This window comes from Saxophila tyrrhenica (assembly GCF_035928015.1).
Source record: "Saxophila tyrrhenica strain CCFEE 5935 chromosome Unknown scaffold_12, whole genome shotgun sequence".
In the NCBI taxonomy this organism is placed as follows: Eukaryota; Fungi; Ascomycota; class Dothideomycetes; order Mycosphaerellales; family Extremaceae; genus Saxophila; species Saxophila tyrrhenica.
In genome coordinates this window covers 875,335-895,965 of record NW_027041744.1, presented here as the reverse complement: position 1 = coordinate 895,965, position 20,631 = coordinate 875,335, and the positions used below count along the sequence as shown (strand labels likewise).

The 20,631-nt window shown below is 54.8% G+C and overlaps 8 protein-coding genes across 8 annotated transcripts; 3 read left to right on the top strand and 5 right to left on the bottom strand.

The window, feature by feature from the left end:
• Nucleotides 1–3,179: 3,179 nt before the first annotated feature.
• TIF35 (translation initiation factor eIF3 subunit g) lies at nt 3,180–4,049 on the top strand (the record flags this gene model as incomplete). Its single annotated transcript, XM_064805177.1, has 1 exon — nt 3,180–4,049. One exon carries the CDS (start codon nt 3,180–3,182, stop codon nt 4,047–4,049), a length of 870 nt encoding a protein of 289 aa, XP_064657019.1.
• A 164-nt stretch (nt 4,050–4,213) lies between these two features.
• On the bottom strand, nt 4,214–6,730 carry ORC4 (origin recognition complex subunit 4; the record flags this gene model as incomplete). The annotated part of the gene is made up of 1 exon (XM_064805176.1): nt 4,214–6,730. One exon carries the CDS (start codon nt 6,728–6,730, stop codon nt 4,214–4,216), a length of 2,517 nt encoding a protein of 838 aa, XP_064657018.1.
• A 926-nt stretch (nt 6,731–7,656) lies between these two features.
• On the bottom strand, nt 7,657–9,051 carry LTR77_007940 (uncharacterized protein; the record flags this gene model as incomplete). Its single annotated transcript, XM_064805175.1, has 1 exon — nt 7,657–9,051. The coding sequence occupies one exon, from the start codon at nt 9,049–9,051 to the stop codon at nt 7,657–7,659; it is 1,395 nt and encodes a 464-aa protein (XP_064657017.1).
• Nucleotides 9,052–11,080: 2,029 nt separating this feature from the next.
• On the bottom strand, nt 11,081–11,881 carry LTR77_007939 (uncharacterized protein; the record flags this gene model as incomplete). Its single annotated transcript, XM_064805174.1, has 1 exon — nt 11,081–11,881. One exon carries the CDS (start codon nt 11,879–11,881, stop codon nt 11,081–11,083), a length of 801 nt encoding a protein of 266 aa, XP_064657016.1.
• Nucleotides 11,882–12,736: 855 nt separating this feature from the next.
• On the bottom strand, nt 12,737–13,811 carry LTR77_007938 (uncharacterized protein; the record flags this gene model as incomplete). The annotated part of the gene is made up of 2 exons (XM_064805173.1): nt 12,737–13,006; nt 13,041–13,811. 2 exons carry the CDS (start codon nt 13,809–13,811, stop codon nt 12,737–12,739), a joined length of 1,041 nt encoding a protein of 346 aa, XP_064657015.1.
• Nucleotides 13,812–15,786: 1,975 nt separating this feature from the next.
• On the bottom strand, nt 15,787–16,669 carry LTR77_007937 (uncharacterized protein; the record flags this gene model as incomplete). Its single annotated transcript, XM_064805172.1, has 2 exons — nt 15,787–16,456; nt 16,512–16,669. The coding sequence occupies 2 exons, from the start codon at nt 16,667–16,669 to the stop codon at nt 15,787–15,789; spliced, it is 828 nt and encodes a 275-aa protein (XP_064657014.1).
• Nucleotides 16,670–17,289: 620 nt separating this feature from the next.
• On the top strand, nt 17,290–18,550 carry LTR77_007936 (uncharacterized protein; the record flags this gene model as incomplete). The annotated part of the gene is made up of 3 exons (XM_064805171.1): nt 17,290–17,402; nt 17,457–17,711; nt 17,749–18,550. The coding sequence occupies 3 exons, from the start codon at nt 17,290–17,292 to the stop codon at nt 18,548–18,550; spliced, it is 1,170 nt and encodes a 389-aa protein (XP_064657013.1).
• A 642-nt stretch (nt 18,551–19,192) lies between these two features.
• Nucleotides 19,193–20,509, top strand: LTR77_007935 (uncharacterized protein; the record flags this gene model as incomplete). The annotated part of the gene is made up of 4 exons (XM_064805170.1): nt 19,193–19,450; nt 19,508–19,823; nt 19,877–20,190; nt 20,273–20,509. 4 exons carry the CDS (start codon nt 19,193–19,195, stop codon nt 20,507–20,509), a joined length of 1,125 nt encoding a protein of 374 aa, XP_064657012.1.
• Nucleotides 20,510–20,631: the final 122 nt, after the last annotated feature.

Below are 20,631 nucleotides of genomic sequence, written 5' to 3'. Positions count from 1 at the left end.
CGTCCCGGTCTGCTTTACCTCAGACCTGGAGCGGGCCAATTTTGAGTGCACGAGAATGTTCGATCTGCCCAGCGTTGCAGCCCAAGTAGCCCAAGCTTGTGGTTAAGGTTCGATGTCAGACATGAAGGTCCCGATGATTCTCAGTAGAGCGCCACATGCGACGTCTTGAATGGCTAGCTGCAGGCGGAGAAAACTATCCGCCTGCAGGTTGAGACTGGACGTTTCAATCAGCGAGAGCCATCTAGAGTCGTCTTGTCGGCCACGGCGCAGTCTAGCGCATGGTCGTCCTGGGCTGCGACGGCAGCGTGTCCCGTAAATCGCCATGTGGCCCCACTCGGATGTTGAGATCGTAGAGACAAGAGAGCGCGGGACTAAGGGCTGCGTGACCACTGATAGCACAGACCGAAAAATGCATGATCAAAGGACCCCAAAGCACGAAAATCTCGTTGGATTGTCGGCGCAGCAATTCAAGGCTGGGCAGCAGGGGGAAAAGTATGGAGTCAAAGCACGTTTCGTGCCCGTTCAAACGACCATACCGCGATTTAGCGGCTTGTGCCGCTTCTCCAACGGACCTTTATTCCTCGATGAACCCGGTAGTTTAGTGAGCTACCACATGTCGACTCGGCCCAAATCTGCGGTATCTTGTCTGCCGGTCATAGAGTCCGCACTAGTCCATCCACTCTCAGTCAGTGACCAGTGTAACAAGCCTGGACATACCGCAATGTCGATGGATGTTCTTCGTCGGCCCCGTACGGCTGCGAAGACTGCATTTAGCCAGCATCCGAGACACAGGTGAACGCAGCTCGTTCCCGCATGTGTCAAATGAGATCGGCATGCACCCATTCCATCGGTGTCTAGATCTGCATTTCACTCGTCGGCAGGTGTCTATCTTCAGGAGTTTCTTCTTTCTTCTCCTTCTTCTTCTCCTCTGTAGGCAGATGCCCTCATGGCCCTGTGCACGATCCTCCGCAATATCAACGGCTACACCTAGTCATTCGAAAGATGACTCGTTGCTGACACGGACGTTACAGTCGAAGATTGCGCAATAACTCTATTCGTCGGTCGACTCAAGAAGCCAGATCGACTGCTTCTGTCTCTCCACATGGATCGACACTGTCGTACTTCCTGAACGCCCCGAGACATGTCAGCAACGAGAACGCAGCTGCAGGTTGTTGCATGAACGGAGGCGACCATTGTGAAGATCTTTCATGGAGGCAAGGCTTTGATGTGGTCAATTACAGAGGCAGGAATACCCTTGTTGATCTGTGTGCGAATCTGCTGCACTTCTCGGCCTTCGATCTCACTTGGAGTAACGCTTCCCGCTTCAGGAAACGCCTTGACAGCGTCCGCCTCGATCGGACGAGACAATGTACTCATGCCGCACCGCTCGTGCTTCTACATGTAGCGCTGGAATGCCTCTTGACACTAGGTGCACTGCGGGACCACCGAAGCAGAGATTGAGTGTCAGGATCGTGTAGCCCAGGTGATCATTGGCGGTCGCTCTCGACTACCTCTTCCAGCAGACAGCGAGTCTGGTGCAAAACCGACAGCCTGGCACGCCTTGCGGAACGAGCGCTAACGACCCGCCGTTGAAAGACCTTCCGCCATCGATTTCGACTTCAGTGCAGATCACACGTGCTCACACATGTTGCCAATGCTTCGCAGAACCCGAACTGTCTGATCATTCTAACCATTGTTGACGAAGATCGACAAGAGTACACATGCCGACAGCTTCTCCAGACTGTGCCGCAGGGCAGAAGGCTCTTCCCCATCGTTCGACGACAAGTTCATTCCGGACTGCTGAGACGCTACCATACTTTGATCGCACAGACAATACCTGACTTCTCACTGCCTGCTTATTTTACACCTCGGTCTCACACCGAGACCTCGGCATGTGATTATCAGGCCTTGATCGGAGCGTCTACAGCACAGCCTTCGGGAAGATAGCAAGATCCTGGCCGTGAAGCAACGACGCAGCGGAACCCTGAACATTCTGCCTCTCCACGAAGATTTGCCGGTATCTCACGACCAAGGAGATATGTAGGCTTCGCGCGTCTACCAGCTGATAGGGGAGGACGGGTTCATCGTGCGCAAGAGTCATGAGAGCGACATTTGCAGAGCTTCAAATTTTCCAAGTCATATATGTACCCCAGGCTCTCGGTAGAAAGGCCACGTGCAAGTAAGTCACTGCAGACAAGTCTTTCCCCCTGCCGAGGTAGTCAGACACAAGAGTCCATCTGTCGTTCTGTGGTTCCAAAACATGGCTGCACGTACTTCTCAAGGGCAAGGCATTGGTCTGTAGTGCCAAGTGAGCAGTCATTACCACTAGCGTATCTTGCATATGTCGACTGTCCACTCCGAGCCCTCCAACTCGGACATATGCCTTCATTCGAGATGGCAGCTGACGAGCGGGCAGATCGGTGCAATCTTGTAATCCCGAAGAAACAGCGAGTCCATCTACTGCGGTCTTAGGCATGGTCCGAATCCTTCCTCGTCAAGGGTGGTGTCCGGGCTTACGGCAGGACATGGATGCTTGCAGCAGATCATTGAGGCCCCGGCTCCAGATGCCAGGTCATCAGAACGGAGCCGGAGGAATGGAAGAGGGAGTACTCCGTACCGGGTCACATTCATAAACAGGGACCAGTGATTTTTATGTCCGTCCAACCTTATGCGGAAGGACATACTCCGTATCTCCTCTTCCAGGACCTGATCAAGTTAGGATTTGTGGAAAGAGTCCTAGATCCAGAAGAAAGGTGACCTTGCGGTGCCACGTAGGGGCCCAGACCATTGATGGAAAACCCAGCGTCTCTGAAGTCGTGTTCTCATTGTCAAGGCTTATTATACCGTTCGTTGGAAATGTTCGTGGTTGGTTGGTCGGACTTGGAATCGATGGCAATCGGCTGTAGCTTTGAAGGACGCCATAGTCCTTCGCGTTGGTAGCAAATTCTATCCAATAGTTAGTCCCGTTACGCCATCAACTTGAAATGCTGGTGGTTCCTGGTAGCGAATGCCAGCGTTGTTGTTGCTGTGTCACTCCACATGGAGCGGCCGGCGGATCTTCGGCGCCGGCTGAGTCATCTCCGCATGTCACATTTTGTCGAGAGCACACTTCTAAGGAACTTGAAGCTGCACTTTTACAACTACCACACAACATCGAGATGGCAGCAAACGTTCAAAACATGCCAGGTCGCACTGACTGGGCCGACGACGACGAGCCCGATCTAGCGACATCCATCCCACCGCCACAGGTGACCAAGAACAAGGACGGCACTGAGACAGTAATCACCATTTTCATCAACGAGGATGGCAAGCGAGTCAAGCGCACGCAGCGCATCAAGCGGACTGTGATCAAGAAAAAGGAGAACCCGCGTGTCGCTGAGCGGCGACAGTGGGCCAAGATCGGACCTGAAGCCGGCAAGCCTCCAGGCCCGCGACCGGACACCACGACGCTGGGCGAGAACATCATCTTCAGACCTGTGGTGGGCTTCAAGAGTGGTCAGCAGCAGGAGAAGAACCCGGAGGAGGACAAGAAGGCGGATGCGTTGAAGAAGATGCAGATCAAGTGCCGTATCTGTCAAGGCGACCATTTCACCACCAAGTGTCCCTTCAAAGACACCATGGCACCCGAAGGCGAGGCTGCCGGCCCACCACCCGACATGGACGAGAGGATGGGCGGAGGCGGCGCTGAGGGAGGTCTGGGAGGTGGAATCGGCGGCAGCTACGTACCACCTCATATGCGCAAGGGCGCCGGGGCTTCATCAGGTGGCGAAAGGATGGGCGGCAAGTTCGAGAGAGACGACCTCGCCACGCTCAGAGTCACCAACGTCTCCGAATTTGCGGAGGAGAACGACTTGCGTGAAATCTTCGAGCGCCACGGGCGTGTCACGCGAGTCTTCCTTGCTAAGGATCGGGATACTGGACGTGCGAAGGGCTTTGCGTTTGTCTCTTACGCTGACCGGTCGGACGCGGCACGGGCTTGCGAGAAGGTGGATGGCTACGGTTTCGGCCACTTGATCTTGCGTGTCGAGTTTGCGAAGAAGAGCACTTAGAAGGGTTCTTCCACCAGCTGATGAGGCATGTGTAAAGCGTGATGGAACGCGCAAAAGGCTTGGTGGCACCAGGCTGTCGCCTACTATAGACTGAACGTATGAAAATGACATGAGCATGCACAACATCTCTCCAAGCCCCGAAATCGAATGCTTTATCGTCGAACCTAGATCTGCTTACACCACCGTCCCCAGGTACCCAAGTCCACTCCCGACATTCCAATCTCCTCTAGCCCAACATCAACTCTACAGCCTCGCACACCATCTTCCAGCACAAGGCCGCAGTCTAGCAGATCTTCCCAAGCATCCCTGGCAACGTCCTTACTCCACACCCTGATGCCAGCGCCTTGCGCAAGAGCACCAGAAGATGAGGCGTGCAGTTTCGCTTTCGATGCAAGGACCTTGTACTCTTCGTATGCCTGAGCAAAAGGCACATTGTCAACGCTGTGTATAGCTGTCAAGCGGGCAGCGCAGATGAGTAGTGCCATGTGCAGAGTGCTGAGAGCTGAGAGCAGGTCCAGCTTCGAATCCGGTGGCTGCATGAATGTGTTGCTGATACTCGAGGTTAGGTGTTCAAGTAGGTCTTCGGCTGTAGTCGACGCTTCAGTAGGCATGGTTGCAATCGGCAGCAGCATCGACGTGTGGAATTGCGGCACCGATTTGGTTGTGTAATACGACCGTCGTAGCTGGGTGGCGAACAGCTCGTCAGCCATCAGTGCGTCGATGTGTGTGTTCCAGGCTGACATGGGAGAGGTTTTCGGGCCCTTGGATGCCTTTTGCAGCTTCTGCTTGCCCTCGCGTTCTTCCTCCGTGAGATCATCATGATCGAGCATGATGGACGCTTTGCAAGCCTCCTGATACGCCACAAAGCTCTTCGGCATGCCTATGTGGACGTAGCGATGGCTGAAGCGACTCTTGACTCTCTTCTCAAGACTCTCCGTGACGTCGACGCGAGTGGTGAGGCCTAGCACAGCGATCGGTGCCTTTCGGCTTTGCGCAATGTCGAATAGGTTGTACAGCAGTGTCTGCCTTGGATGAGTGGCGAAGAGCTCGAACTCGTCGATGATGAAGATGACGCTTTTCGTAATCTGATCTTGTCCTTGCTCACGACCTTGCTCGGCCGGATGTGACAGCAGAGCAAGCAGTGTCGTAACAGTGTCGGCGTAATTCTTGGGTGCGCTTTCGTCTTCATCTACCTCCATCTCACGGCCCAGCTGCCTCCAGATTTCACGAAGAGCAATCTTGTCGTCAGTGTGGACCAAGCCATTGAGACGGACAACGTGAAAGTCATCTGCATGCTGTTCAGTCTGCTCGCGAATGATATGATTGACAAGAGCAGACTTGCCGCTTCCTCTGGCACCAATCACCAGCATACTGTTGCTTTCGCCAGCTGTAATTGTCTGCGAGATCAGAGATGAGACCTTCGCATGTTCGGTGTCGAGACCTTTGAGAGGAATGGGGCGCTTGCCGCTGAGCATGTCAATGACAACGCCCTGTATGTACTGGAGCTCTTCTGAAGCAAAACTCAGTCCGGTCAAGTCGACTGAGGGTTTCACCACTCGCTTCGGCTTAGTCTTCTGCGGTGTCTGATCAAGAACGCCATTGACTTGCACCGATTGATCGCCTTTTGGTAATGCAGGCTCATCATCATCTTCGTCGACTTGTGGCTCATCGATCTCCATGGCCTCTGAGGGAAACACCGGCTCCTCGGCTGGCAAAAGGTCAGGTTTCTCAACACGATACTTCATCTTATTCGAAGTTGCGGGTGCTGGCTTCCTCCTAGCCGTAGCAATGTCGCTCTTCTTGCTGGCCGACTCCTGTCGTTCTTCTGCAGCATCTTGACCTCGCTGGGTACTTCGTCGCTTTCGTGACGTTCGAGCTGAAGTCTCCTCATCCTCGTCGTTCTCTGCCTGTTCTCGAGCTGCGTTCTCCAAGTCGTGGATCTCATCCTCGAAGGTCTTCTTGGGCTTGTCTGCGTATTCCCACCTCTCACTGGCTTTCTCGTGTGATTTAGGTGGTACAGCGGACTGATTGGTGTCCGCCGGCCTTTCGACTTCCCTTGTCTTGCCGGTACCCTGTATTTTGCCATCTTGTTCTGTAGTACTCGCTGGGCGCTTGCCAGCGCTGCCGGCCGCGGCTAATCTTTTGCTCAGGCTCTCCGCCTTGGCCACGCTCTTCGATGCTGTCTCGGGGGGAGGCTTCGCTTTCGGCGTAGAGAACTGCTTGAAGAAGTCCAGCGAAACTCCGCCCTTCGAAGGGCTGGATGTGGCAGATGCGCCTGACCTCTGATTACGCAACGGATCCAGGCGCTGCTTCAAAGGGGTAGAAGCGGGCGCAGGTTTCTGCTTGAACGTCGAGGTCTGTACATGTGCGCCTTCGATATCCTCGTACACATCCGCTGCCCTCTCCGGCTTCTTTCGTACAACATGGCCAGGTCGCTTGCCGCGGAGAGCTTGCGCCTCTGCCTTGGCTCGTTGGTATGCATCGTGGGCTGCGGTGCTGCTTTTGGTGCCGCTCGGCAGGGGACTAGACTTTGCCGTGCGATCTGTTTGTTGGACGTTGTTCTTGCCGTTCCTTGAGTAGGTGGCCGGTGTAGCACTCTTTCGTCCAGCGTCTCGAGGACCAGGTGATTCGTCTGGTGTTGCGTCCAGCTTCCGGCGCTTCGTGGATCTATGGGAGCTCATAGCTACTTCTGTCCAGCAGCGCTCTCCTTATCCGTGGCCTGGCGGGATTGGTGATGGCGTTGTCTGGTGTTGTTGAGCAGTTGCATTTGCTGAGGTTGCGACTCGGTCTTCGAAAAGCGTCGTGCAGTTTCCAAGTGTGCACTTTAGTTTACGCGCTAAGACACGAGAAAACGCGGGACCGCGACGATCACATGTCAGCAGACATTCGCATGCAAAGGGAGTCAAGGAAACAGTCTTCTAGCAAGCTTGTATATAACAGACTACGAACTCCACACGCATGGACTATCTCCGGGTATCATTATCATTACACTCATCGCAACCCAGACGCCATTCTGCTCCCAATACGAGACATTCCTTCGTCTAAGCAATATGCGATCCCTAACTTCAAGACATCCCATGCGCAATGCCATTGCGGCGCCGTACGCTTCGAAGCCGATGTCTCGCTCCGGCCACGAAGTCTTGACATGTAAGCGTAAGCTCCAGACATTTGCCAGACAATCTAAACCAGGTGCTGAACGACTCCAAGGCGCTCTCTGTTTCCGTACCGGCTCGCCGACAAGGCCCGCTCCACTAGAGGAAAGGGCTCCTCAAGATGAGCCAAATGGCTCTCCGAACGCCATAAAAGATGTTTGCAGTCGAACTTTATCGAAGTGCCGGAGATGATGATCACGTCTGCTGACCCAAACCGTAAGCATGCTGAAAGGGTGGCGATCAACGTTCGCACTTTCCGAGATATCGATATCGAGAAGGTCAAAGTGCTATGGGTTGATATGAAAGACGAGGAACCCCGGTATAATCCAGATGTTGTGAGGTCCCAAAAGGAAATTGCTGATTCTGTCGTGAGATGTCTGCTGTTTTTAATGCACGGACGCTGAAAGCCGGCGACGACGGCTCAAGTCGGTAGGAGATAACTCAAGATGAAGAGGTCAGATGTTATCGTCAATGGCCATGTCGTCCACGAGTGCTCGCACGCCGCCAGCTTGGAAGTTTGAAGGTCCTGCAAAGTGGTGACCAATGAGTCCTTGCCTCTCGACAACTTCCGCTTCGACGCCTTCCGCAACCGAGGGCAACGATGCGCGTGACGAGCGTGCTGATCGGCATCTTTTCTTGCTAGCACTGGACGATGGAGACGACAGCTCGATGACCATGCAGGATTCCCGGCAGTGACGCTGCAAGTTGTCGGACCTGGTAAACGCATGGTTACAATGGCCACATTCGAAGAGGCACTCATCGGTGTGGGAGCTCAAATGACGCCTTAAGTGGTTGTCCCAGACGAAACGCTTTGAGCAGACGTCGCACTTGAACCTCTTGCTCTCTTCCGGCGTGTGGCAGTTCTTCAAGTGTTTGTTGAGCCCGCCTGGGGTCGCCCAGCTCTTGCCCTCAGCTTGGCAGTCTGGCCAGGCGCAAGCATATCTCACGCCAACAGGCACGTGCTGCACCGGCTGTGTGGGTTGAGCGGGCTGCACGGGTGGCCCTGGATGGATGGCATCAGGAGCTTCCGAATGCAGGCTGAGAATGTCCGTCTCCGCGTCGCCAGTGTTCACTGGTTCTCCGGACGGCGTTGCTGGTAAGCCGGTTGGCTGGAACATCGAGGTGTCGTCACGACCTTCGAGAAGATCCCAGTCGATACTGGTCAGATAGTCGCTGAAGGACTGAGTATGTTCTCTGGGCTGGTCGTCAGTCTGTGGTGGCGTTTGGTTTCTGCCCACATTGCTCTGGGGCATCTGAAGATCCCGGAGCCGCTCTCCAAATGTTGCTGTGTGGACATCATTGCTGCCATATTGGATATTCGAAGGCTGCCCCTCTCTTTCATTGTATGGCTGAGCATGACGGCCTTCCGGCGCTGCATGAGTATGACTCTTCTCGTACTGAGTAGCAAGTCGCGCGAATACTTCGTAGGACAACCGAGTCTCTGGTGGTGGCTCGAAGTGAGGGACATGTGTATGTGGCCGAGGCTGGTCAGCTGTTGCATGGGACACTTCGTCCCATAACAGAGGCACCGTTGCCAGTGTTCTCGTCGCCAGAAGCGTTTGGTGTTCAGGCCGTGTGGGAAACCCGAGCCTGTCAAGCGAGTCGAGGGCTTTGACTACCCGAGGGCGTGCATGTTCTGGAATTTGTGTGTGAAGCAGACCGTTCAATGCGGCAGTGAGTGTCGCCCAACCTTCGAAGTCGTCGTGCCCGTCGCCAATGCCCGCTTCCGTCTGTTCTTCATCTTGCTGTGACTCGGGCATGCGACCTTGCTCTTGGCCCACTTCGCCTGCTGGGAACATTGAAGGCAGCTCGTACTTGTGGCAGAAGTCGCTCGCTGCATCGTCTCCCATACCGAGCTCGTCTGGAAGGGAAGGTCGAGGAAGCTGTACAGTAAGGTAGCTCATGGATCGTGATCACGCCCGCTGCTGTTGCTGGCGACTACACTTATTGAAGGGGTGCAGCGCCAGCAGCCAGCAATGGCTGCGTTAGTAGTATACGGAATATGTTGTACAATGCTCCCAATAAAAGTGATCCTGAGAAGAGAGAACTGTACTTCACTTCGCACTGCCCAGTGACATTTGCCCAAACGTGACTTGCTGGCTAGCGGCCGACCTCCCAGAAAGCACCTCCCCGATCTCGCATTGAGAAGACGAGCCACGAACACCGTCCGACGTCCATCGGCAGCAACAAATGAACGTCTGGCGGTGTTCCGTGACGACTAGACCCATTGGCGGTGCTCCAACAGCCTTTGGGAGGGCGATAGCTCTTATATACGGGCCCTGGCAGGAAGACACGCGATCGTCGGCGCGAATGACGCTGTAAACAAGGCCGTTGCCGGCGCGAGAGCGAATCAGGCTGCGAAACCGCTGTCTCGTGCAGATTAGTCTCATTTCCTGGTAACGTCCTGCGGTAGTGGCTGCATTGGCGAACCTTCCTGCTGCACCAAATGCCTCAGCACATGTTGGGGGCAAGCCTGGCAGAGCTGTCGGTGCTGTCAAGGTCGTCGAGGAGTCCGATTCCCTCTCTTCTCCGTCCGGAGAAGGACATCGAAAATCGCTCCCGAAGCACCGCCAGATCCAACAGTCCGCTCAGTCTCCACTAGCAGTGGGGTACTCTGTACCAGTGGTAAGGTTTGCTCGAAGCTGCATCCGAAGCCGTTCGGGTGCTGTTTTCTTCGAAGGCGAGGTAGACTCGTGGCGGTGTGGTCTTGCTCCTCCTAGGGCTGGTCAGAACCATGCGAGTCCAGCAAGATTCAAGAGACCGGCTTGGCGGGGATCCAAATGCTTTGCACATTCCTCGGGATGTCCTCTGGACGGGACCACGCGACCACTACGAAGTCCGTGGCATGGCTACTTCATATCTGGCCTTGCCGGAGAACATTGAACGTCGTTAATCCCAGGGGGCTGATAATAGATGTGCAAACCAGCTTGTGATTCTGAAGATGCTAGACGGAAGGAATGGTAGATATCAAGGTGCGATTTGGCATCAACTTGACCACACGATCATCCGGCAGCCCACTCACAATGTTGGTTACAGTCATCTTGGCTGTCAGTGGTCAGGTCGAAAACAGGCTGCCAACAGTCATACAGGAAGCGACAGTGGCGCTCATTCGGTCACACGCTTGATGAAGATGTTTCAGGCAGGCGTTTGAAATCGCATCCTCTGCTGTTCCAACAGACGCTTTGCTGAGATGCAGCACCTCAATCAGCATACAATCAACACAATTCAGGGTCAGATATCATCAACCTGGTCTTCTGCGCTCATCGGAAACATGTCACCATTCCATTGGCTGCTCTTGCTGCATGCATGCCCTTGCTAACTTTTCCTAGACCTTGAGGTGTCGAGCTCAATCAAGACGTCTTCCAGGTTCCTCTAACGCTACTGACGCGGGCCATGGTGAAGCTGAAAGAAGCAGCGTAAACCCCAGCTGGCATGGAGTATGAACTGAGATTGCCAACTTCAACGCCCCATGGATCGTACATGGTCTTAACCACCAGAGATTGACCGGCCGGTACATGCTCAGCCACGAAACGGATTCCCATGGGTGACCGGAAATGGATCTCCAAAGGAGACCTTTCTGACGGAGTGTCTGGAACGATGTCAATTCTACACCAAGACGCATGGAACTTCAACAGGCGTGGACTGGACTTGAATCAATCTACTCAGAAACCAGGAGTCAATTGAGCCTTTCCAAAAACTGCCGCATTCTGCTCAGTCTACGTACAGTTGACAATGCTCCCGTGTTGGGGGATGTCAGCTGGTTGCGTTGGCTATGATGACTGGTCACGGGTGGTAAGCAGGCCCATCCGGTGGCACTGCAACTCCTAAGCTTCTCCGTAGGAGCCAACATAAAACAGATACAGGCCCCAGAAGCCCCAGTCAGTGCTGGGTTTGGCCCCGGAGCCCAGCATCGATCCCATGAACCGCTCGCAGGTGCGTGTTATAGCTGGCACCACCGACAAAAGTTTGTATACACTCCGAAAAGATGCATTGGTACGACGCGGGATCGTGGTGCAACGCGACATGGTGACGGAGGTGCTTCGCCCAGGCGAATGACTCTGGACACTGGTCGCAGGCGAATCTCTGTCGCGCAGGCGCCTCTGAAACCCGAAAGTCCACATCTCCATTCGACGCGAGGAAAGTGCGAAATTCTTCGCCGGCGTTATCATTCATCCAGTCATCCGGGTCGACCTCTGAACGACTTCTCTCGCTGCCCATGTAGTTGGCGCCCGTACTTGATGGTGGAGAAGGTACTTCAGCTGGCCAGTCTTGCGACGACGAGTTCCTAGCCGAGAAGTTCATGCTTTGGCCGTGACCATCTTGCAAGATCGACGTAGCCGTCGATTGTGGTCCGTAGGGTGCCTCGCCAGCCGCACTTGATACATCTGATCTCGGCCGAGTTTCAAGGTTCTCCCAATGCTCGAAGGGCTCAAAACTGCCATCGGAGTTTTCACGCCACCAGCCTCTCAGCAGCAAGGAAGGCACTTCAGAACCGCTGTTTGCTGTCGTCGTCGGATCGGTAGCGGGAGATGATGCATCGCTTCCCCCGGTCACTTCATCCTCACACTGGCGGCTTGACGGGGCGACCAGCGTAGTATCATCCTCTGGAGACGCCGACCTTGCTTCCATTTCGTCCGCGTACCCGCTCCGGTGCTGCCTTCGGTTCCAGCGTTGCTCCATTGTCGACCGCTGGTCTTGGCCTGAATGTGAGCTGGACATTATCTGCAATCTAGACGAGATGGATGTCGGCGATGTGGGTTTTCGTACTTGTCTCGATCAAATTAGACTATGAAGCCTCCTAGGCAAGCCGCAGGGAGAATGAAGAGCCTCTTTTATCACTGGCTGCACTGTTACGTCCCAGGCAACCCTCTTGCCTCCAGCCAGCTCACTTGCTATGCTGTGCCACGGAGCGAGGGACCATGGCAATCAAACGTGACTAGCTTGCAAGACGGGTTTTGACACACCCGCGGCTGCTGTCCATACGAATGTTTGCCGGCGACTAGATGGGCAGCTGTTGCTCGAATGACACGTCAGGTACGACCGTCAACAGACGTCCAGAAAGTCGCTGACCAAATATAAAACACGGTGACGGTGCTGAATAGAAATTGTCACCGATTGATCTACTGTCGTGGTTCACGCTCAAGGTACATCTGCTCGCTGCTCAGCTACGGTAGACCAACACATCGCAGTCTTGAGTCTTTTGGGCAGAGCTTGAAGGACAACGGCAGGTGGACGGCAGTGAAAGAAAGAGAAGCTTCTCTGCTTGGGAACGGCACGCTACTGTCGTGATTCTCATTAAAGCTAGGCTAGGTATCATCCACAGGGCATCTACATAACACAATGGTCAGAACACTGGTGCAACATCCACCACCCATAACATAGTACCCATAACGTACACAGCCTCCTCCTTTCGTACTTTCAGCCACTTGGATGTAGGTTCGAGCGAAGGATAACCAGAGGTTGTCAGAGCATGCATTAGAAGCCAAGGGACAAGTCTTCACGGCCTCGAGAAGTCCATGCTGGAAGTTGATCCAGTCATCGACGCAGATGAGGTTGCAACTGCATGAGCGTTTTCAACGTGTCTGGTACAGTTCCAGTTTGTAGAGAACCCTTTCGTGTAATAATTACACTCAGCGACAGGACAGTACCACCGCGGAAGGACTGTACGGTCGCCATGCTGTCCCTTAGCATGGCGCCGTAGGTCCTTTGGGTAGACGAACTCTTCCGAGCATTGACGGCAGGGGTACCTGCGTGCGCCATGCACGGAGATTTTGTGGTGAGCCAAGTCCCCTGCCGTGTCGAAGCCTGCATCGCATTTCGCGCACTTGTGGCTGCTCACGTAGCTGAGAATCTCAGTCTTCCGCCGGCGTGCTGAACTGCCGGAGGAGCGGGTGATAGTGCTTGGCGGAGTGGGAAGCGGATTGGCTGTCGGGGCGATCGGGACAGTAGCAGCGATCTGAGGTCCAGTGAGCTCTTGAACGGTCCTGGAATCTCGCAGCCATCGTCCTGTTGCAGATTCGTTGGGTGGTGCCGAGGGTGGCCACCGAACATTGATGTAGGGTGGCTGTGGTAGAACTTCTGGAGCATGGAACATCGGTTCGTCGGGCATGTTGAAGTCGGGCGCATATCCTTGTAAAGAGGCATGCTGAGGCATCCCTGCGGGCCCAGGGTGGTATGGGGGACCAAGGTAATCGTTCGCCCGCATCTCATCCTGGTTTGGTACGAACCATGAGGCGACTGGGGCTGGTTGTTGCGACAGACGCGGCACCTGTGCGTAAGGGGACCAATATGCCCGTAGTGGGTGTTGAGCCGGGAGCCCGATATATATTCGCTCATCCGGTTGCAGAGCATATTGGTGGACGTTCCACCCTTGCCCTGGCACAACAGGCCCGGGCGGTTGTTCGTAGACAGGTGCATGTCCCAATTGAGCGTTGATGGTTCCATCTGGCCCGGATCTTGACGGCGCGTTGTGGTACGCTCGAGGCGCTTGGTGGGCGACAGTAGGAGAGGGGTACTGATAGTCCGCAGGTGGGTAGGGAGGTCCGTTTGCGTCGTTGATCCAATCGCCCGTACCTGCAAACTCGTTGTCCATTGGAGCTCCGTTGTTCATGTCTCCTGGTGGGTCGCAAGACTCGACTTATTGGAAGTCGGCGCCGCGTTGTGGCCGATTACCGCTCGTGTGCAGTGATTGTGTTGATTGACAAGACACCGCCTGCTGCTTGCTCTTGACGTCGAGAGTTCGTGCTTGAAAGTTGGGAGAAGGGAGAGTCTCGAGGGATATAGACCTCGCCCGCTCCTTCTGGCGGTGAGACTGACGAGGTGGCATCTTGCTGGCCGATTGCCCTGTTATAAGGTTGACTCAAAGGCGGCCTCTCACCTTGGCGGCTCAATCGGCGCATCGTGTAGTTGACAGTACGGAGCAAGCCGCAAGCTTACGTAGACGTACGACAGCATCGTCTCGTGATACGTGAAGAAGCAGCGGAAGATACCATGCCATCTTGCTGCCCAAGGCTGGGAACTCACAGAGAGATAATGAGACGAGGAGGAGTAGCTTGAGGTCCGTTGAGCCTCGCCATGGGCGGCTTATGACCTTTGGCAGACCGCAGTCATTCACTTCGTCCGAGCGGGGTTAGATGGAAGCCACGTTCCATCACCATCACGGATGCGCTGCAGTCTGCCGCCGGTCGTACGGGTTATTGCAGGACGCTGAACAACTGGCGGAACTGGTCGCTTCGCTACAGCCGGGACAGCTCTCCGGGCGCTTGCACACTTGACGTCTGGAAGCTCCACGACAGCTGCCCTCGTCTTGTGGAAATCAATCCAAATGTCTCCTCATTGCGAATGGGTGATGTCGTCCTGTTGGCGTTTGGTTTGAACTTCATCAGCGGCCATCCGTAGCGGCATCCCACTGCTGGGGAGACGGGCTTGCGCTTGCGCCTCCTTGCCCAATTGCGAAAGTGAGTGCTGATGCGTGCACTGCCTCGGAGATCACTCTGCCACCACCTCGTGATTTTTGGCCATACTGTCGTACTGTTAAGGTCGCACAAACGTTTGACAGCTTGGTCACACTGCCCTCGTCGCCGGTTGAAGAGTCCTCTGCTGGCCATGGGCTCTCATCCGTTCTGAATCTTTTTCTGCTCAGCATACCACGACTCTGCAAGGCTCTGCTGTTAGCAAAACTCATTTCATCGGTTTGCAGCCGGCTTCAGGGAACCAGTCCCCTCGATGCGCACATTCAGGATGATGCTGGATCCTGGGTGCTGACCCCAGATCACGCGATCAACCTTCGGTGAGCAAACCTCAAGCGCCAGGATACCGCCGTCGAGGGAGCTGCGACAGGAGTAGTTCGATCCTCGTGTCTAGCTGGTCACGCTCGTTTCCTCGAATGCAGCTTCTCACCTATACAAGCTGTACAGAGGTGACGTTGGACGAGGGACCGCTCCACGCGCTTGCTCCGCCCTCGCGTCAAACCAGGAACAGGGTTTGATCAAGACCTTGCCGGCATCAGCGCGACGAGTCATGATCGAACAGTCTCTGCGGTGCTCTGCGGTGCCCAGAAAGCTACCACATCCTGCTGGCGTATCGGAAGGGCCGCGAGGATCTTACCGCTGCTTGGGCCTGAGGCCAACGATCTTGCTTCTGAGTCGCAGATGGATGAAGATTATCAAGTGTTCAAAAACACTCAAAGGTTAGGATCGTCGTCGTCTCTTCGAGCTTCTTGGACGAGGTGAGGTCGACTTGGAGTTTGACACACGTGTAAAGTTGAGGAAGGAGGCAAGACCATAAGCATCGTGCCTGCCGCAACATCACGACTACGAAACCTGAAGTCGACCTCACTTTGACTGTGTAGCAACTGAGACAGCTATCGCCAAAGTCCTCCAGCAGTTCTCACCTCATCTGGCGGAAGGGAACTGCTTGTAAAGTTCTGACTCGGGTAGTAAATTTTGGTATCTGTACTAATGTTACACTCCGCTGTCAACTTCAACGATCTGACTGCCTTCATCGCAATGCTATGAGCCAGAATTTCGAGACGCTTGCACCTCCGCAATATCTCACACAAACCAGCCTCGCCCACCCCTTGCCTATCAAGTCACCACCCCGCTCACCCTCTGCCTCTTCCTGCCCGCACCACCGGCATTCTGCGCCTCCTGACGCTGACTCCTCTTCTCCTGCGCGTCCAGCACCATACTTAGGACATCGAAACCGAACTGAGGGAACTCCAGACACATCCGTTTGAACCCGTGCTCGGCTTCGTGACGCAGCACATGACTCCTCTGTGCCCAGAAAGCCGCCACCGGCCGTCTGATGTTTTCGTCGTCGGGAGATGTCTCCTTGTACACGAAGCGCGCGTAAGCGATCTCGCCCTTGGCCGTGGACTCCGTCAAGTGGATCTTGCGGTGCGCTAGCGCTGCGAGCTGCGGGAGGCCGAAGCGTTGCGCAAGGGTGTAGACGCGCGCATGGCGCAGGAGGCCGACGCCTTCATTGTCCGGTTGCGGTAATGAGGGGTCGTACTCGAGGTTGCGTTCGTTGAGGGTGGGGAAGTAATCGGACTTGTAGAGGTATTCGAGAACGCACGAGGTGGCTTCTAGATCATCGTTGGCCAAATCGATGCGCCGCGCGGGCGCGGAGTCGGAGAACTGTGCGCATGCGTCGGCGAAGAAGGGAGACTGGACGAGGAGGCCTTGGTGGGCTGAGAGGGTGGTGGCAGAGTCGCTGCTGCCAATGGCAAGCTCGATTATTGGTGAGCGGAGATAGCTAGGGGAGGAATGTCAGCGCATGGAGCATAATCCCATTTCTGGATGCGACTCACTCTAAGAAAGTGGTGCGCTCGGCGACAGTGGGCTCAATACCTTCTAGACCAGTCGGATTGGCGTCGTCGGCAGCTCCTTCATCGCCAGCTTCGACAACTTCCGCCTCAGCCATTTCTTCGTCGGCGGTGGGGTCGATGGTGACTTCGGGAGCTGCCATGACTTTCTTGTGCTGGTGTCGCGAGCGCCTTCAGCGCCCTCGGCCGTTAGTGAATGTGATGCGCGACCTAGAAAGAGAAGGGTAGTTAGTATATGTCTCGAATGCGATAGCTGAGCCGTCAGAGCTCCGCATTAGAAGCTAGTACCTGCGCCATTAGCGTGGACTCAAAATGCGCTCCATATCGAGTGTGAAGTCGACTTGTTCTTGAGATCTATACCAATTTGACGACGGTTGATCGATCAAAAACCAGTATGTTATACTTCGTAGCGAGCGTTGAGTGGCTCGACTGAAGTCCTGTCCAACAAGGTTCCCATCGCTTGAGGGATCTTTGGAGTATAACAAGACAGTTTGAATGAACTGGATCCTCTGGGAAGCCATATTTTGATGTACAAAGGTACACCATTTCCGCTCGACAATCGATGTTCATAGCGTCAATCCGCTTCAAATTCACAGCATGTAAATAGTCTCATCTTACATTCACTTTGAGAGTTGCACACGCAACCTCCAACCTCTAGCGGACTCTAACGGCGACCCCGCATTTTCTGGGCACGGCGTCTTGCGCGAACGGTTTTCAAATGCAGCCTGACGATCAGCCATCCACTTTCATCATTCGTCAGAACATGGCTTCCAACCAGAGGCCTCGAGCCTTTCTCGACGTGAACATCGGCGCCCAACCAGCAGGTAGACTGACGATAGAGCTCTTCACCGATCAGGCACCGAGAACATGCGAGAAGTGAGCTTTCCGGTGAATGCCGCTGTTCGACCCAGCGCTGACACATACGTACAGCTTCCGACAGCTATGCACCGGCGAGCACGACGGGCTGTCATACGCGAAGTCGCCCTTTCACCGAGTCATCGACGAGTTCATGATACAAGGTGGAGACATTGAGAAGGGCGACGGGACCGGCACAGTCAGCATATATGGTCGAGAGTACGAAGATGAGAACCTAGGCTGGCGGGACATGGACGCGGCAGGTCTTGTATGCTCAGCGAACAGAGGCAAGGATACGAACGGCAGTCAGTACGGCAGCATCACAACACGGTCGGTGGTGGAGACAAGAAAGGCTGACTGTGCTTAGGTTCTTTATTACCCTCGAAGCCTGCCCTCACCTGAACGGAAAGCATACGATAGTTGGAAGAGTAGTGTCTGGTGAGGAGACGTTGAAGAGCATCGCAGCCGTAGACACGGATAACAAAGATCGACCCATAGAGCCTGTGCTTGTCTCACGCTGCGGTGAGCTGGAGAGGCAAAAGAAGATGGCACGATCAGTGGTCAAACCCTCTACAGAGGCTGAAAGTCGCGACAGAGGTCGCACAAGGCGAAGCGCCAGTGGTGATGTCGAAATGGAGAACAGCCCGGTACCGCCTAGCAGACCCCATTACCACCGCCGAACGAGCGACAACGCGGTAGACGAAGGTATACGAGGCCGTCCTCGGCAGCGCTCGGGATCACGTTCCCCTTCACGACCACTCTCGCCACCGACTGAAGAAGACATGAGCGACAGAAGCTCGCCAGCGAAGAAACACAAGCGCAAGCGCAGCCCTTCGCCGAGTCGCCATGCGGATGGAACAGGCAACTACGAGCGGAGGCGAAGGAGCCTACCGAACCAGTATGACGATGAGAGGCTGAAGATGACTTCCACTGAAGATGACAATCGGTACAAACCAAGCCCACGCCGCGACGACTACCGCCATCAAGGCCGAAGAGAGGACGATCGATACCGACCTGCAGCGGCTCGGGATCGAAAGCATCGCAACAACGATGGCCGGCTCGGCGATGGAAGACTCGGCGGAGGAGGAGGAGGAGGAGGAGGAGGATACGATGGTTACGATCCGCCGGTCAAGTTCAAAGGACGTGGCGTGATGAAGTACCGAGGGTGAAAGCGGCGGCAAGGCATGAGTGAGATGGTCGACTATTCTGGCGGTCTGCTTCCTTTCGTCCTGGAGCTTGGCGGCTGAATATATTGACGTCTGGCCAATGCTCTGCGTCTCATAGAAGACATTTCTGGTCTGGCCTCCTCGTCAACCCATGTGGCTATTCAGGCTAAACCGCGGATCTGCCCCACAAACGTGCCGATGCGGAGATGGAGTGGTCTTTGCTGCACGATCTGCATCATCACTTCAACTCGAACGGCACTTCTCAACCTTGTCGAAACAATGACAAACGCTAGCTTCACGATCCAGATGTCTTCGAGCCATTGCAAGGCGTCCTGCAACCCCCGAGAGATAACGAGGGAGGGCTACTATCGGCGCAAGGCTCAAACGAAGCAGTATTCGATCAAAAAACTTCCCGAGGTGCGTCATTCTCCAGATTGCCGCGACATCCAGGCTATATCTCATGTCCTGCTCGTTTGGTGCATACAGTGTGGAGATTTGCCTGCTTGTACCTGCAGCTGGACTAGTGGATAGCTCGAGCTACAAAAGCATTCGCCTTGACCTTCGACTACATCCTTAGATTTTTTCTTCGTCTTGTGTTGGTTGTTCTATCTATCAATCTGGTATCTTCAATTACGCATAGATACGATGAAGTCTGTCGCAGTGGCCCTCGCAGGCGCTGTCACTGTTGCCAATGCGCTAGCTACTCCGGACCTCAGTGAACGCCATGGACCGCCCAGCTATCACCATGGTAGGCCGGGGAAACCAAGTTCCGGATCGGGATGGGACCTCGAGACTTTCACCAGTCTTGTGATATTCGGCGACAGCTACTCTGACGACTCACGCTTGGGCTACTTCATCAACAGCGGAGGCGATCCTCCGCCAGTTGGCTGGGTGGAGCCTGTCGTACGTCTCTCTTCCCTGCAGTATGACGAAACTTATCCTGACCTTTTTTCCATGCAGGCCAACAAGTCCGCCGACGGCGGCTATATCTGGGGCGAATACGTCTCCCGCTACGCGGGCGTCAACAAGTACAACTACGCCGTCTCCGGTGCAGTCTGCAGCAACGACATCACGCCGCGCTACTTCAGCGCCATTGACGCACCTTTCCCGGCGCTGGCGCAGTACGAGATTCCGGCGTATATCGCTGACAGCAAGTATGTGGAGAAGAACGGGACGAAGTTCATGATTGATCCACCGGATGAGACGGTGTATGCTTTCTGGGATGGAACGAATGATCTGGGGTATTATGCTTTTATTCAAGACGAGCAGGTGGAGGGTGAGTGTCGACCATCAGTGCATGTTTCGAGATGGAGCTGACAATGCGTGCAGGCACCGACCTTACGACCTACGTCGACTGCATGTACCGCCAGATGGAGCGCGTCTACAACAACGGCGGCCGCTACTTCGTCCTGTTCAACATCGCCCCACTCGATCTTGCGCCAATATACGCTGCGCCGCCGAACGATATCGGCGCGAACCAGTACTGGCCTGACAAGCCGAAGAACCACACGCTGCTCAACGGACGCATGATTGAGGAAGTGGCGACCGTGAATGCCATCTTTGACTACCGGACGCCTTTTGCCGTTGAGCTGAAGAACAGATATCCCGGGGCCAAGTTTGCTGTGTATGATGTTCATGGTTTGGTGAGTAGCTTTACCTCCAGCTTCTCCGGCCACGCTAGTTGTCCGTTTGATGGCCACTCGTGCTGACTGACGTCCGCATCAGATGTTGGATATCTACAACAACCCATCCGACTACCTCAACGGCACCGCTCCGTTGAACGTCGACGGATACGTGAACCACTGCAACACCACTGGCGGCGACTGCGTGGCGAACGACAGCCCGGATAGCTTCTTGTGGTATGATGAGCTGCATCCTTCTGAGCAGACGGAACGTGTGATTGCGATGAACTTTATTGATGTGGTGAAGGGCGCGAGCAAGTGGGCGACGTACTGGGGATAGACAGACGGGTGAGGAGAGAGGTAGAGTACTGCACACGCCGAAATGAAACACTGACGTCTTGAAATGGCATTATGTTCCTACGTCTTTCCTGGCTGATGCAACTTCTTAGTATCTTTGACGTC